The sequence below is a fragment of the Crocuta crocuta genome, unplaced genomic scaffold (genome assembly GCF_008692635.1).
Source record: "Crocuta crocuta isolate KB4526 unplaced genomic scaffold, BGI_CrCroc_1.0 scaffold337, whole genome shotgun sequence".
NCBI classification, from domain to species: Eukaryota; Metazoa; Chordata; class Mammalia; order Carnivora; family Hyaenidae; genus Crocuta; species Crocuta crocuta.
In genome coordinates this window covers 4,813,373-4,828,342 of record NW_027528873.1, presented here as the reverse complement: position 1 = coordinate 4,828,342, position 14,970 = coordinate 4,813,373, and the positions used below count along the sequence as shown (strand labels likewise).

Genomic DNA, 14,970 nt, shown 5'->3' with positions numbered 1-14,970 from the left:
AATAGGAGAGTTCCCTGAAGTGGGGATTTTATTGCTAAGATTTTCCTCAGGGGTTTTGGTGGGATTAGGGGTTCTGATGAGTTTTGGCCTTAGACTCGGTTGAGGCACTGTTAGCTGTGGGCTGAGACTTTCAGGCTCAGGTTTGGGGGCTAGGACTAGGTTTGGACCCATTGCAGCAGTAGGGAATATTAATTGTTTTTGGATAGAGAACAAAAATCCTGGGTCATAGCTGCTCAGCCATAAATGAAGCCCCTATGTTTTCCCCCTTGACCAGGTAGCTATTTTTCCCTTAGGAGTTAGTTGTATGGAGATTGGGTTTCTCCTTGCTGGACTAGTTAGGTTGTTAGTTCTTACAAAGGTGATTAGGTCATTATTGGGTCGTTTGACCCATGGAGCAATAGTTTCACAACCCCAAGAGGCGCAATAGTAATTGTCTGGGCCTCCACAGGTGTCAGCGTTACCAGTACTGGGGCACACGTAAAAGGTCCGTAGTCTCAGATTTTTGTGTTGACAGTCGGGATTGGGGTCTTTCTCCCGGCAATCGGGGCCAGTGCTACACCAAGGACACTACACTCTATACAAGTACGTTTGTTTACCCCGCCATTCCAGTGATCTCCTGCCAGACTACAGAGATCTAAGTGGAAGGTGGGGAATGTAATAGACACTGGTCCAGTTAATGTGAGTTCTTGTACTACTCGTCCTAAGTCTTTAGGTGTCTCTTTTGGTCCTCGAAGGACCCATTTGGCAGTGACAGGTTGGTGGGGGTTGGAAGGATAAGGGTTAGGGTCTGAGTAACATACAGTTAGCAGAGTAATTAAAATCAGGAATAATGTCATGAGGGTTTGAAGGAACCGCATCCGCGGCTTCAGCGACGAGAGAGTCGTAGCTTGAGAGGATTTTTCTTGTCGGGTTGTAGTCTCCATTGTTGAGTCCCTGGGTTGAGGTAGTCTTCTGGGACTTGGAAGTGGTCGGCAGGTCTCACGTGAGTGTAGTGAATCCAGGCGGCTATTCCATCTACTTTTAAGGTGGTTGGAGTGGTCAGCAGGATGATGTAAGGTCCTTTCCATCGTGGCTCAAGGGTTTCTTGTCGGTGGCGTTTGACATAAACCCAGTTGCCAGGCCAGTACTGATGAGGCTCTGGAGGGGGACCTGATTCATAAAGAGCACGTAGTTTAGTCAATACATGTTCGTGAGACCGTTGGATGGCCTGGATTTCTTGTAACAGATCGCTATCCTCAATATCCATTAGGGCTGCTGCCTGGAGGTTTGGAATAATAGGGGCAGGTTTTCCATACATAATTTCAAAGGGAGTTAAACCCATCTGGTAGGGAGAATTTCGTACCTGAAACAGGGCAAAGGGAAGGAGGGCCACCCAGTCTCCGCCAGTCTCCAAGGTCAATTTAGTTAATGTCTCTTTTAGAGTTCTAGTCATTCTTTCTACTTGTCCTGAACTTTGGGGTCTGTACACACAATGTAATTTCCAATCTGCCCCAATAAACTGCGCAACAGCCTGACTTACCTTGGACACGAAAGCTGGTCCATTATCTGACCCTATGAGTTGGGGAAAACCATACCGAGGCAGAATTTCTTCTAACAGTTTCTTCACCACAAGAGTAGCAGTTTCATTTTTGGTAGGAAAGGCTTCCGTCCGTCCTGAGAAGGTATCTATAAAGACTAATAAATATTTATATCCATATTTGCCTGGTTTTATTTCAATGAAATCAATTTCCCAGTGGGCCCCCGGCTTCTTACCTCGGAAGCGTTGCCCTGGACTCTTAGGGTTTGGAAAAGCATTGGTGAGTTGGCACGTTTTGCATGAACAAACAATCTTATCAATTTTGGTGTGTAAGTCTTTGGTGGTTACCTTAGAGTGTCGAAATGCATCCAACATTCTTTTTGTCCCCATGTGGGTGGTTCGGTGTATTTTATATAACATTTTTTCTGCTAAGATTGCAGGGAGGATCAGTTTCCCATCTGGGCCCTTCCACCATCCCTCGAAAAATTGACTCATGGGCAGTCTTTCAGCCCATCTGGTTTCTTCCTCAGTATATTCAGGATTTTCAGGTAATTTAGGATCTCCAGGGTCTGGGAGGACTATAGGCAATATATCAAAGGACTTCAGGGCTGCTTCTTTAGCTGCTTTATCAGCTAGGTTATTTCCCTTGACAACGGGATGGTCGCCTTTCTGGTGTCCTGGGCAGTGGATAATGGCCACCTTTTTTTGGTATCCACAAGGCTTGTAACAAGTCCATGATTTCTTGTTTGTTCTTAATAGTTTTTCCCTCTGAGGTCAGGAGACCTCTTTCCTGATAAATAGCCCCGTGTACATGAGCCATTGCAAAGGCGTACCTGCTGTCCGTATAAATGTTGACTTTTAAGTCCTTTCCCAGGATTAGTGCCTTAGTTAAGGCAATTAACTCAGCCCGTTGGGCTGAGGTCCCTGGAGGTAAGGGTTGGGCCCAAATTACCTTGTCCTTGGTGGTCACAGCTGCTCCTGCCTTTTTGTTTCCATCCTGGATGAAGCTGCTCCCATCCGTAAACCAGGTGTGGTCTGCATTTTGAAGGGGCACATCGGTCAGGTCCTCCCGGAAGCTGTGCACTTGGGCTAGGATCTCGGTACAATCATGGAGTGGAGGGTCGGCATCGAGATCAGGCAGTAGTGTAGCCGGGTTAAGTGAAGAGGGAGGCTGGAAAAGAATTCTATCTGGGTTGAGCAGCAGTGCTTGGTAATGAGTAATCCGGGCATTGCTGAGCCATCGGTCAGGTGGTTGTTTCAGTATCCCCTCAATTGCATGAGGGGTGGTTATTGTTAGAGTTTGTCCCAAAGTCAATTTGTCGGCGTCTTTAACTAAGGATGCCACTGCAGCTACAGTTCTCAGACAAGGGGGCCATCCTGCTGCCACTATGTCTAATCGTTTGGACAGGAAGGCCACTGGCCTCTTCCAAGGGCCTAGCATCTGGGTCAGCACACCTTTGGCCACTCCTTTATTTTCATCCACAAACAGGTGGAAAGGTTTAGTAATGTCAGGTAGCCCCAACGCTGGTGCTGATAGGAGAGCTGTTTTAAGAGTTTCAAATGCCCGTTGGTGTTCAGGGGGTCCATTGAAACTCATTTCTGTCTTTAGTCAATTCATATAAGGGCTTAGCGATTTCTGCAAAGCCTGGAATCCATAATCTACAAAACCCAGCTGACCCCAGGAATTCACGCATCTGCCTGGGGTTTTGGGGTGGGGGTATGTGGAGGATGGTGTCCTTTCTGGATGTGACAACCATCTTTGTCCATCCTTAAGAATGTACCCCAGATAAGTAACTCGGGGCTTGCAGATTTGAGCTTTCTTAGCAGAGGCTCTGTACCACAGTTTGCCCAGTACTTGCAGTAAGTTTTCAGTTCCCCGGAGGCAGCTTTCCCCAGAGGTGGCTGCGATCAAGAGATCATCAACATATTGTAACAATGTGATATCAGGGTTCTCCCTCCGGTACTCACCCAGATCCTCGTGCAGTGCTTCATCAAAGATGGTAGGGGAATTTTTAAACCCCTGGGGGAGTCGAGTCCAAGTCAGTTGCCCGTTAATGCCGATGTCAGGATCATGCCATTCAAAAGCAAAATATTCTTGACTTTTAGGGGCTAGGGGCAGGCTGAAGAAGGCATCCTTGAGATCAAGGACTGTCTACCACTGTTTTTCAGGTGACAGGGAGCTCAGGAGAGTGTATGGGTTAGGAACTGTGGGATGTATATCCATTACCCGTTTATTGACTTCCCTGAGGTCTTGTACTGGCCTGTAGTCATTAGTGCCAGGCTTTTTGACTGGGAGTAAGGGAGTGTTCCAGCAGACTGGCAGACCCTCAAGATGCCCAGATTTAGAAGACGGTGGATGTGGGGTCTGATTCCCTCCTTGGCTTGTTGAGGCATAGGGTACTGTCTGACTGCAATGGGGTCAGCCCCAGGCTTGAGTTCAACAAACACCAGTGGACGATGGCTCGCTAACCCTAGGCCCCCTGTCTAGGCCCAAGCTTGGGGGTATCTTTGGAGCTATTTGTCAATGTGAGCATCAGGGGTTAGGGGCTTTTCATATAGGCGATATTCATCTGTCAATTGGAGGGAAAGAACCTGGATAGGCTTCCCGTCTGAATTTAAGAGTTGTGCTCCTTGTGGGCCAAAATGAATTTGGGACCCCATTTTTGACAAAAGGTCTCTCCCTAGCAAGGGGTAAGGACAATCAGGAATTACCATAAAAGAGTGGGTTACCCGGCCCACGCTTAGATCCACTGATCTTCGGGTAGTCCATGAATACTGTTTGGTCCCAGTGGCACCTTGGACCCAAGACCGCTTACTTGAGACGGGTCCATTGGCCTCTAGTAATACTGAGTGTTGAGCTCCAGTGTCCACCAAGAAATTAGTTGGTTTCCCCTCCACCTTAAGAGTTACCCTGGGTGCGGGGAGGGGCTCCGAACCCCGTCCCCATTAATCACTGTCTTCTCCTGGGAACAACACCTTAGGTTTGTTTTTTCTTTTAGAACAGTTTTTGAACCAGTGTCCCTCTTCTTTGCAAAAGGTGCACCGGTTCCTTCCAGTTGGGCAATCTCTTAGTCGGTGTCCTTTCTCCTTGCAAAAAGGACACGTCTCCCTATTTGGTCCCTTTCTTTGTTCTTCTTTTTCTACAATCTCTTTTAATTGGCGGTGGCGGTCTCCTGGGTCTGCTGTCATGGCCAGCAACACCCTAGCTAGATCTCTATTTTGTCTTTTCTCTGCTTTTACTTGTTTTTCCTCTACACTGTCCCTATTATTGTACACTTTTTCTGCTATTTCTATTAAGTCTTAGAGAGTCTTTTCTCCGAGACATTCAACTTTTTGTAGTTTTCTCTTAATATCTGGTGCTGCCTGATTGATGAAAGCCATGGCCACGGTTGACTTATGGTCTGCATGCTCTGGATCGTACAGGGTGAACTGTCTAAAGGCTTCCATCACCCATTCCAGAAAAGCAGCTGGGCTTTCATCTGCTTCCTGCCTTAAATCATATACCCTAGTCAAATTAGTGGGCCTTCTAGCGGCCGCCTGGAGACCTGCCAATAGAGCCTGGCGGTAGACTTTGAGGCGCTCCTTACCTTCTCCTGTGTTATAATCCCAATTGGGACGGACAAGAGGAAATCCGGCATCGATGTCAGCGGGGTTCATGGTGGGGACCCCTGTCGGGCCAGGAATGAGTTTCCGTGCTTCCAACAGGATTCGTTCTCGCTCCTCAGTTGTAAACAGAACCTGTAACAATTGCTGACAATCATCCCAAGTGGGTTGGTGAGTAAAGAGTACAGTCTCTAGTAACCCAATAAGCCCCTTAGGGTTTTCTGAGAAGGGGGGGTTTTGAGATTTCCAATTGTAAAGATCAGAGGAGGCAAAGGGCCAATAGTGGTGGGGCTGATTTCCTGTTTCATCTATTGGCCCTATAGCCTGCAAGGGGAGCATTGTGGAGTCTGCTTCTGGGGGAGCTCCCCTTCTGCTGCGGGTTCCGTGGGCTGGCCCTTCCTCAGATGGGGGGGCAGGAGGAGGCAGTAAGGATTCAGGCGGTAAGGGTAATGGGAGTTCAGGCATAGGGGCAGGAGGGGTTGGAGGGAGTCTATAAAGAAGAGGGAAGATGAGTTCTTCATCTGTTCCTCCTTGCAAGACCGGATAGAGGGGGCCTGAAGGCAACTCCAGGGGCATGGGTGAGGCCGAAGTCCGTCCTGGCTCCTGTTTCCGTCTGAAGGTACTCTCTTCCGGATTCTGAGTCACCAGGACCTGAGAAGAGACTAGGGAAACTGGGAGAAGGAGAAAAGGCTTTACCCATATAGGTGGATCAGCAACTAAACTTTTCCAGGTAACAATATATGGGACTTGGTTGGGATGGCCTCCTGCACGCTGGAAATCTCTTTCTTCCACCGCTTCTATGATTGGAAGGTGGATAGTGCCCTCAGGAGGCCATCCTACCTCGAAAGCAGGCCGTTCAGATGTACAGAGCTTAGTCATTTTTCCCTTTTTGACATCCACTGACAGATTGTGAGCTCGAATCCTAACTTCCTTGAAGTGAAGCAGGACTAAATCCAAAGGTTTTGAAGCAGACTGCCCCATGATGTTAGTCCAAACAAGATAAAGTATCGCAGAGAACAAAATTAAGACACAGAATACAGGAATTAGTCCTCCTGGCCAACGGAGGAGAGAACGAAAGTGAGATGATGGTCTTTGCGCGCTTTCCAAAGAGAAAGAAGAGTATGTGGGGTGGAGCCCCCAAAGTCCCATGAAAGACAGGGAAAAACAGATGGGGGGGCTTTGACCCCTTTCCCTAAACGTCCTCGTCAGTCAAAGTCACAACAAAAAATGATGCTTAGACAAACAGCACAGACACAAGCATTCAAACCAGTGATCGAGAAGAAGACGAAAGTACGACCGAAAAAAAAAAATTTAACACGAATGGGATCCCGCTGCTGCCACCAGCAGGACCCCTGCCCGAATTCCAGCTACACCGCCACAGAAACCCCTGTCTGTGGGGGCGCTCAGCCTGAATTCCAGCTACACCGCCACGGAAACCCCTGTCCGCGGGGGCGCTCTGCCCGAATTCCAGCTATGGTGCCGCGGAAACCCCTGTCCGCAGTCTCTCCTTCCTGTGGGTCCAAGACGTCTCTCGGATCCCACGGCCTTGAGCTTTCATGGCGCGTCCGCCTGGCTCCTCTGAGGCCCTTAGAGACCAAGCACCGAACAGACCAGACAAACTGCAGTCATACAAAAACACTTAGACGTAAGAGAACAAGGAAACAAGTGCACTCACCAGCCGGCGATCAGGCCCAGTGTTTCGGGGTCCCAGGGAGGCTCTGGGGGGAGGATTCCCTTCCGAAGAAGGGAATTCCCGGCCAACGCACCAAATGTTATACCCAGATCGCAGTATCCTCACCAACCAGAGACCACCAGGGAGACCGAGTCACGCATGCAAAGGCAAAGGGCTTTATTATAGGCTCGAGCTCGGGCTCACAGACTTCACCAGCGCCCTGGATCCATGCTGAGAGCCCAGAACAAAGACAGAGTGGGGTTTTTATAAGGTTTGTGACAGGGGAGTTACAGAAGTTGTGATGTGACAACAGTGATCCAATCGTAATTATACAGCATTGTTGACAGCGGGTTTAACCATACATGTTATCCAGAGTATCTGTTACTTTTGGCGGGATCCAATTACAACATTTAGAGTAGTCTTAAATTCAACCAACCATAGACTAATGGGTTAACTTTTACCTTAGGCAGCTAAGATTTATCTATAGTTGCTGGCCTTTCTTGATTGGGCGTTGCCAAGGTAGTGCGGTGGAGTGAAGTGGTGGGCAGTTTCTTCGGCCTTGGGCAGTGTGTAGCTGCCTGATAGTTCCAGGGAGACTGAAACTTAGGCCTTCTAGTTTAGAGGAGAAACTTAAGCCTGTCATGGAGTTTGTATGGTTTTAGACTTGTGTCCTTACACTAGCTCAGAGCCTGGAGCCTGTTTCAGATTCTGTATCTCCCTCTCTCTGACGCTCCCCTGTTCACGCTGTCTCTCTCAGAAATAAATAAAAACATTTAAAATTTTTTTAAATAAATAAATAAAGGAATAATGGTGGAAAACTTCCTGAACCTGGGGAGAGAAATGGACATCTAGATCTATGAGGCCAAAAGGATTCCAAATATGTTGACCCTGAAAAGAATTAACAATGGGACATACTATAATTAAATTGTCAAAAGTCAAATAAAAGAATTTTAAGAGCAGCAAGAGAAAAGGGAGGTGACATATAAGGAAACCCCATAAGACTGTAGGTGGGTTTCTCAACAGAAACTTTTCAGGAAGAGAATGGGATGACATATTCAAAATATTGAAAGAAAATAACTGTTAATCAAGAATTATCTAACCAGGAGAGCCTGGGTGGTTGAACACCAGACTTCAGCTCAGGTCATGATCTGACAGTTCGTGAATTCAAGCCCCACATCAGGTTCTGCACTGACAGCTTACAGCCTGGAGCCTGCTTTGGATTCTGTGTCTTCCTCTCTCTCTGCCCTGCTTGTTCTCTCTGTCTCTGTCTCTCTCTGTCTCTGTCTCTCTTCCTCTCCCTCTCTTTCTCTCTCTGTCAAAAATAAATTAAAACACTAAAAAAAAAGCATTCTCTAAACAGTAAAGCTGTCCTTCAGAAATGAAGTAGGGATAAAGGCTTTCCTAAACAAACAAAAGCTAAAAAAATTCATTACCACCAGACCTGCTCTACAAGAAATGCAAAAGGGAGTTCCTTGAATGGAAGTAAAAGAACACTAATTAACATCATAAAAACACAAAAAGGTAGCATAAATCTCACGGGCAATGGTAAATACAAAGTATAGTTAGATTTTATAATACGGTAATACTAGTACAGAACACACAATTCTAGGGTTTTTTTTTTTAATGTTTTATTTATTTCTGGGAGAGAGAGAGAGAGAAAGCGTGAGCTGGGGAGGGTCAGAGAGAGAAGGAGACACAGAATCTGAATCAGGCTCCAGGCTCTGAGCTAGCTGTCAGCACAGAGCCCAACGCAGGGGCTCTAAACCCATGAACCGTGTGATCATGACCTGAGCCAGAGTGGGACGCTTAATGGACTGAGCCACCCAGGCGCCCCACAATTCTAGTTTAAAAGTTAAAAAAATGGGGCGCCTGGGTGACTCAGTGAGTTAAGTGTGTGACTTTGGTTTCAGCTCAGGTCATAATTTCATGGTTCACGAGTTCAAGCCCCACAACAGGCTCCATGCTGATGATGGAGCCTGCTTGGGATTCTCTCTGTCTCACTCTCTCTGTCTCTGTGTCTCTCTCTGTTTCTCTTTCTCTCAAAAATAAATAAAAAATTTAAAAAATAAAAGTTAAAAAAATGAACTTAGAAAAAAACATAAATACAATAATCTATTCTTAATTACACAATATAAAAGATGTAAACTGTCATAGCAATAACTTAAAATATAAGCGGGATAAGAAGTGTTAAGTAGATAAATTCTATTAAAGTTAAGTTGTTACANAGGGATGGGCATGGAGGAGGACACGTGTGGGGATGAGCACTGGGTGTTATGTGGAAACTAACTTGACAATAAACTATTAAAAAAAATAAAAAATAAAAAGACTCTAACTTAGAAAAAAAAATAAAGTTAAGTTGTTACAAATTTTAAAATATGTGTTATAAGTTTAAGATATTTTATGTACTAAGCTTCAGAGCACCCACAAGGGAAAATCTTGTAGTAATTACACAAAAGAACACAATAAAAGTCAGAGCATACTGATACCAAAAGACTTCAAAACACAAAAACAAGAAAGCATGATAAGGAACAAAGAACAATGGATTTGCAAAACAACTGGAAAATAACAAAATGGCAATAAGTCCTTACCTATCAATAATTACTTTAAACAAACAGATTGAATCTCTACTCAAAAGACATAGAATGGCTAAATGGATTTAAATAAACAACAAGAAAAGATCCAACAATGTGCTGCCTACAAGAGACTCACTTTAGCCTTAAAGATACATATAGACTTAGAATGGAGTTATGGAAAAAGCCATTTTAACCAAATGATAACCAAAAAAAGCAGGGGTAGCTATATTTATATCAGAAACAGTATACTTTACACTACAAATGGTAAAGAGACAGAGAAGGTCATTACATAATAATGGAGGTTAATACATCAAAAAGATACAATTGTAAACATTCATATGCCCAACATCAGAGCATCTAAATATATAAAGCAAAAACTAACAGAGTAAAAGGAGAAATAAACAGTAATACAATAATAGTTGAGGACTTTAATATCCCACTCTCTACAATGGATAGGCCATCCAGTCAGAGAATCAATAAGGAAACAGTGTATTTGAACAATGCTACTGACCAAGTGGGATTAACAAACACACATACAGAACATTTTATCCAACAACAGAAGAATACATATTCTTCTCAAGCACACATAGAACATTTTTTAGGAATGAGGATATGTTAGGTCACAAAATAAGTCAGCAAATTGAAATAGACTGAAATCATACCAATTATCTTCTCTGACCATAATGACATGAAAACAGAAATCAATAAGAAGAAAATTGGAAAATTCACAAACACATGAAAATTAAACAACACTCTCTTGAACAACAAATGAATGAAAGAAGAAATTAGTGAGAAAATAAAACAGTAACAAAAATGGAACCACAACATACCATAACTGTGGGGTGGGGATGCAGCAAGAGCAGTTAACAATATACATCTACATTAAGAAAAGATCCCAAATAAACAACCTAACTCTATGCCTTAAGGAACTAGGAAAAGAAAGAAACCGAGCCCAAAGTTGGCAGAAGAAAGGGCATAATAAAGATGAAAGCAGGGGGGAAAAAAAGAAAGAACAGAAAAACAAAAGAAAAGATTAACCAAACTAACAGTTGGTTCTTTCAAAAGATAAAACTTACAAACCCATAGCTAGATTAACAGAGAAAAAAATAGAAAGGACCCAAGTCAACAAAACTATAAATGAAAAATAATACATTACAATTGATACCACAGAAATTCAAAGAATAAGAGGCTACTATAAGAACTAAAAACCAAAAAACAAGACAACTGAGAAGAAATGCAAATATTCTTAGAAACACACAACTTACCAGACTGAATCAGAAAGAAACAGAAAATCTGAATAGGCTAATAATTAGTTAGAAGGTTAAATCAGTAATACAAAAGATCTCCCAACCAAGAAAAGCCCAAGACCAGATAGCTTCAATGGTGTATTTTACCAAATATTAAAAGAAAAATTAACACCAATACTTCTCAAACTCTTCCAAAAAACTGAAGAGGAGGGAACACCATTCCCAAACTCATTTATAAAGCCAAAATTATTCTGATACCAAAACCAGGAAAAATACTACTAGAAAAGAAAACTACAAGTTGATATCCTCGTGAATATAGATACCAAAATTCCCAATAAAATGCTAGTAAATTCAGGGTCACATTAAATGAATCATTCACATGATCAAGTGGAATTTATCCTTGGGATGCAAGGATGGTTCAGCATATCCATACCAATAAGCTACATCCTATTAATAGACTTGAAGAAAAGAATCATATGATCACCTTACTAAATACAGATAAAGCACTTGACAAAATATAACATCCATTCATGAAAAAACTCTTAACAAATTAGGCATAGAAGGAAAATATCTCAATGTAATAAAATCCGTATATGACAAGCCCATAGCAAACATCATACTCAATGGTGAAAGGATGAAAGCTTTTCCTCTAAGAGCAGGAACAAGACCAGATGCCTACTCTCACCATTCAACATGGTACTGGAAGACCTAGCTAGATCAATTAGGCAAGAAAAAAAAATAAATAAAAGGCATCAGAATTAGAAAGAAATAAAATAGTTTCTATTTGCAGATGACATGATTTTATATAGAGAAAGTCCTAAAGATTTAACCAAAAAACTATTCAATCTAATCAATGAATTAAGTAAAGTTGCCAGATACCAAATTAACATACAAAAATCAGTAGCATTTCTATACACTAATAACAAAATTTCTAAAAAAGAAATAAAGAAATAGAACCCAATACCATCAAGAACAGTAAAATACTTCAGAATAAATTTAACTAAGAAGGAAATGATTTCTACACTGAAAACTATGACATTGACAAAAGAAATTTAAGACACAAAGAAATAGAAAGGTATTTTATCTTCATGGATTAAGAGAATTAATATTGTTAAATGTCAATACTATCAAGAGACATCTATAGATTCAATCCTTACCAAGATCCCAGTGGCATTTTTTACAGAAGTAAACAAACAAACCAACAAACCTAAAATTTATATGGAACCACCAAATACATTGAATAACCAAAAAAATCCTGAGAAAAAAGAACAAATGAAGAGGTATTATTTCCTGATTTCAAGCTACAAGTAAAACTATAGTCATCCAAATAGAATGATACTGGCATAAAAACAAATACACCAATGGAACAGGTTCAAGAGCCCAGAAATAAATCTGAGCACATATGTTAAACTAATGTTCAACAAGGAAGCCAAGAATACTCAATGGTGAAAAAATAGTCTCTTCAATAAGTGATGCTGGAATATGGGGCTCCTGGGTGGCTTAGTCGGTTGAGCGTCCGACTTTTGCTTAGGTCATAATCTCGCGGTTCGTGGGTTCGAGCCCTGCGTCAGGCTCCGTGCTGACTGCCGGCTCAGAGCCTGGAGCCTGTTTCAGTCTGTGACTCCCTCTCTCTCTGACCTTCCCCTGCTCACACTGTCTCTCTCTCTCTCTCTCCTAGAAATGAATGAAAACATTAAAAAATAAATAAATAAATAAATAAATAAATAAATAATGCTGGAATAATTGGATATTCACATGTAAAAGAATGAACCTGGACCCATGTCTTATACCACTTACAAAAATTAACTTGAAATGAATTAAAGATTTACATGTAAAACCTTAAACCATAAAACTCCTAGAAGTGAAGGCATAGAAAGAAAGAAGGAAAGAAAGAAAGAGAGAAAGAAAGAGAGAAAGAAAGAAAGAAAGAAAGAAAGAAAGAAAGAAAGAAAGAAAGAAAGAAAACATAGAAACAAAGCTCCTTAATATGGGTCATGGTCATGACTTTTGGATATGACATCTAAACCACAAGCAACAAAATAGAAAATAAACAAGACTACATCAAACTAAAAAGTTTTTGCACAGAAAAAAGAAAAACACAAACAAAACAACATAAAACATTGACAAAATGAAGACAATCTATAAATTGGGAAAACAGTTTTGCAAATCCTATATCTCAAAAGGGGTTGATATACAAAACATAGAAAGAGCTCATACAGGGCACCTGGGTGACTCAGTCAGTTAAGGGTCCAACTTTGGCTAAGCTCAAGATCTTATAGTTACTGGGTTCAAGCCCCACATTAGGCTCTGCACTGACAGCTCAGTGAAGCCTGCTTTGGATTCTCATTCTCTCTCTGCCTCTCCCTCACTGGTGCTCTCTCTCTCAAAAAAAAAAAATAAAAATAAACTTAAAAGAAAAGAAAGAGCTTATAGAACCAAACAATAAGGAAACAAACAACCCAATTAAAAAATGGACTGGAGCACCTGGGTGACTCAATAGGTTAAGCAGTAGACTCTTGATCTGGGTCATGATGTCAAAGTCATGAAATTAAGCCCCTAGTAGGGCTCTGCACTGAGTGTGGAGCTTGCTTCAGATTCCCTCTCTCTCTCCCTCTGCCCCTTGCCCTCTGCCTCTCTCTCTCTCTCACTAAAAAAAAAAAAAAAAAAAAAGGTGAAAAAATGGGTAAAATACCTGAATACACATTTCACCAAAAAAGATACATGAAAGGCTAACTGGCACCTGAAAAGATGCTCAACATCACTAGTCACTAGGGAAATGCAAATTAAAACCACAGTGAGATATAACTGTTTTTCCTGTTAGAATGGCCATTATCAAAAAGGCACGAGATAACAAATATTGGCATGGATATGGAGAAAGGGAAGCCTTGTGCACGGTTGGTGGGATTGTAAATTGGTACAGTTATGGAAGAGTATAGAGGATCCTCAAAAATTTAAAATAGAGCTACCATTCGATCCAGTAATTCCACCTCTGGGAATATATCCTAAGGTAATGAAAACACTTACTTGAAAAGATATCTACACTCAATGTTCATAGCAGCATTATTTACAATAGACAAGATATGGAAACAAGTAACCATCGATGAATGAAGAAAAGATATATATACATCCTACAATATATATATACCTGTCCTACCATTTCTGACAACATGGATGTATCTCAAAGGCATCATGCTAAATGAAATAAGTCAGACAAAGACAAATGCTATATGATCTCACATGTGAAATTTAAAACAAACAAACAAAATCCCACCAAATTCACAGAAAAAGAGATCATATTTGTGGTTGGCACCGGAGGGGGTCGTAGGAGGGAAAATAGAGGAAGGTAGCCAAAAGGTACACACTTCCAGTTATAAGATAAATAAGTACTAGGAATATAATCTACAACATGATGACTATAGCTAATACTGCTGAATGGTCTATAGGGAATTTGTTAAGAGAATAAATCCTAAAAGTTCTCATCACAGGGAGAAAATATTTTTTTCTTTTACTTTCTTTTCTTTTTATTATATCTATTTTTTAATCATTTAATGTTTATTTATTTTTGAGAGAGAGAGAGAGACATAGCATGAGCAGGGGACAGGCAAAGAGGGAAACACAGACCCTGAAGCAGGCTCCAGCCTCTGAACTGTCAGCACAGAGCTCAATGTGAGGCTCAAACTCTTGAACAGCAAGATCATGACCTCAGTCGAAGTGGGATAATTCATTGACTGAGCCACCCAGGCGCCCCTCTTTCTATTGCATCTATATGATAAGATGATGTTAGCTGAACCTACTGTGGTAATCATTTTTTGGCATATGTAAATAAAACCATCGTGTGGTATGACTTAAATTTACACAGTAATTATAAGTTATTTCTCATTAAAATTGGGAAGCCAAAGTTGGACACTTAACCAACTGAGCCACCCAGGTGCCCCATAGTAAAAATTATTTAAAACGCAAATTTTTGAGTAGCATGTACCAAGGAAGTGTATGTTTAAATCCATTCCAGTATAGATACGAAATTGTAAAATTGTTTGTATTTTTATCTCATTTCCTTAAGATTTATATTTTAGCGTATATTTTATGATGTGAATTATTCAGTAAAATCCTGGCAATACCATAAATGGAGTAAAAGAAATTGCAATGCATTATGATGGAACTTGCAGAGCTAGGCAGCCAGGAGTTGGAGCATCTGAGAACCAAGTCCATTTTCCTCATATTTGGGTTGTGGTGCCACCTGGTGGTCATTTCTTCCCTAGTTTAATCACCAAAGTGGACAATTCTATACACATGTGGGCTGAAACTTCTAAGACATTGGTTGGGGCCCACTTGTCAACCTGAATGACACCTTGAGCTTAG

The 14,970-nt window shown here is 41.7% G+C and overlaps 1 protein-coding gene across 1 annotated transcript; it reads right to left on the bottom strand.

The window, feature by feature from the left end:
- Window positions 1–1,038: 1,038 nt before the first annotated feature.
- On the bottom strand, window positions 1,039–6,100 carry LOC144225474 (uncharacterized). Its single transcript, XM_077756666.1, is given in 7 exon segments — window positions 1,039–1,149; window positions 1,520–1,944; window positions 2,008–2,221; window positions 2,223–3,095; window positions 3,097–3,263; window positions 3,266–3,829; window positions 3,832–6,100. Coding segments are annotated over 7 exon segments (4,623 nt in total).
- Between the last annotated feature and the right edge of the window lie 8,870 nt (window positions 6,101–14,970).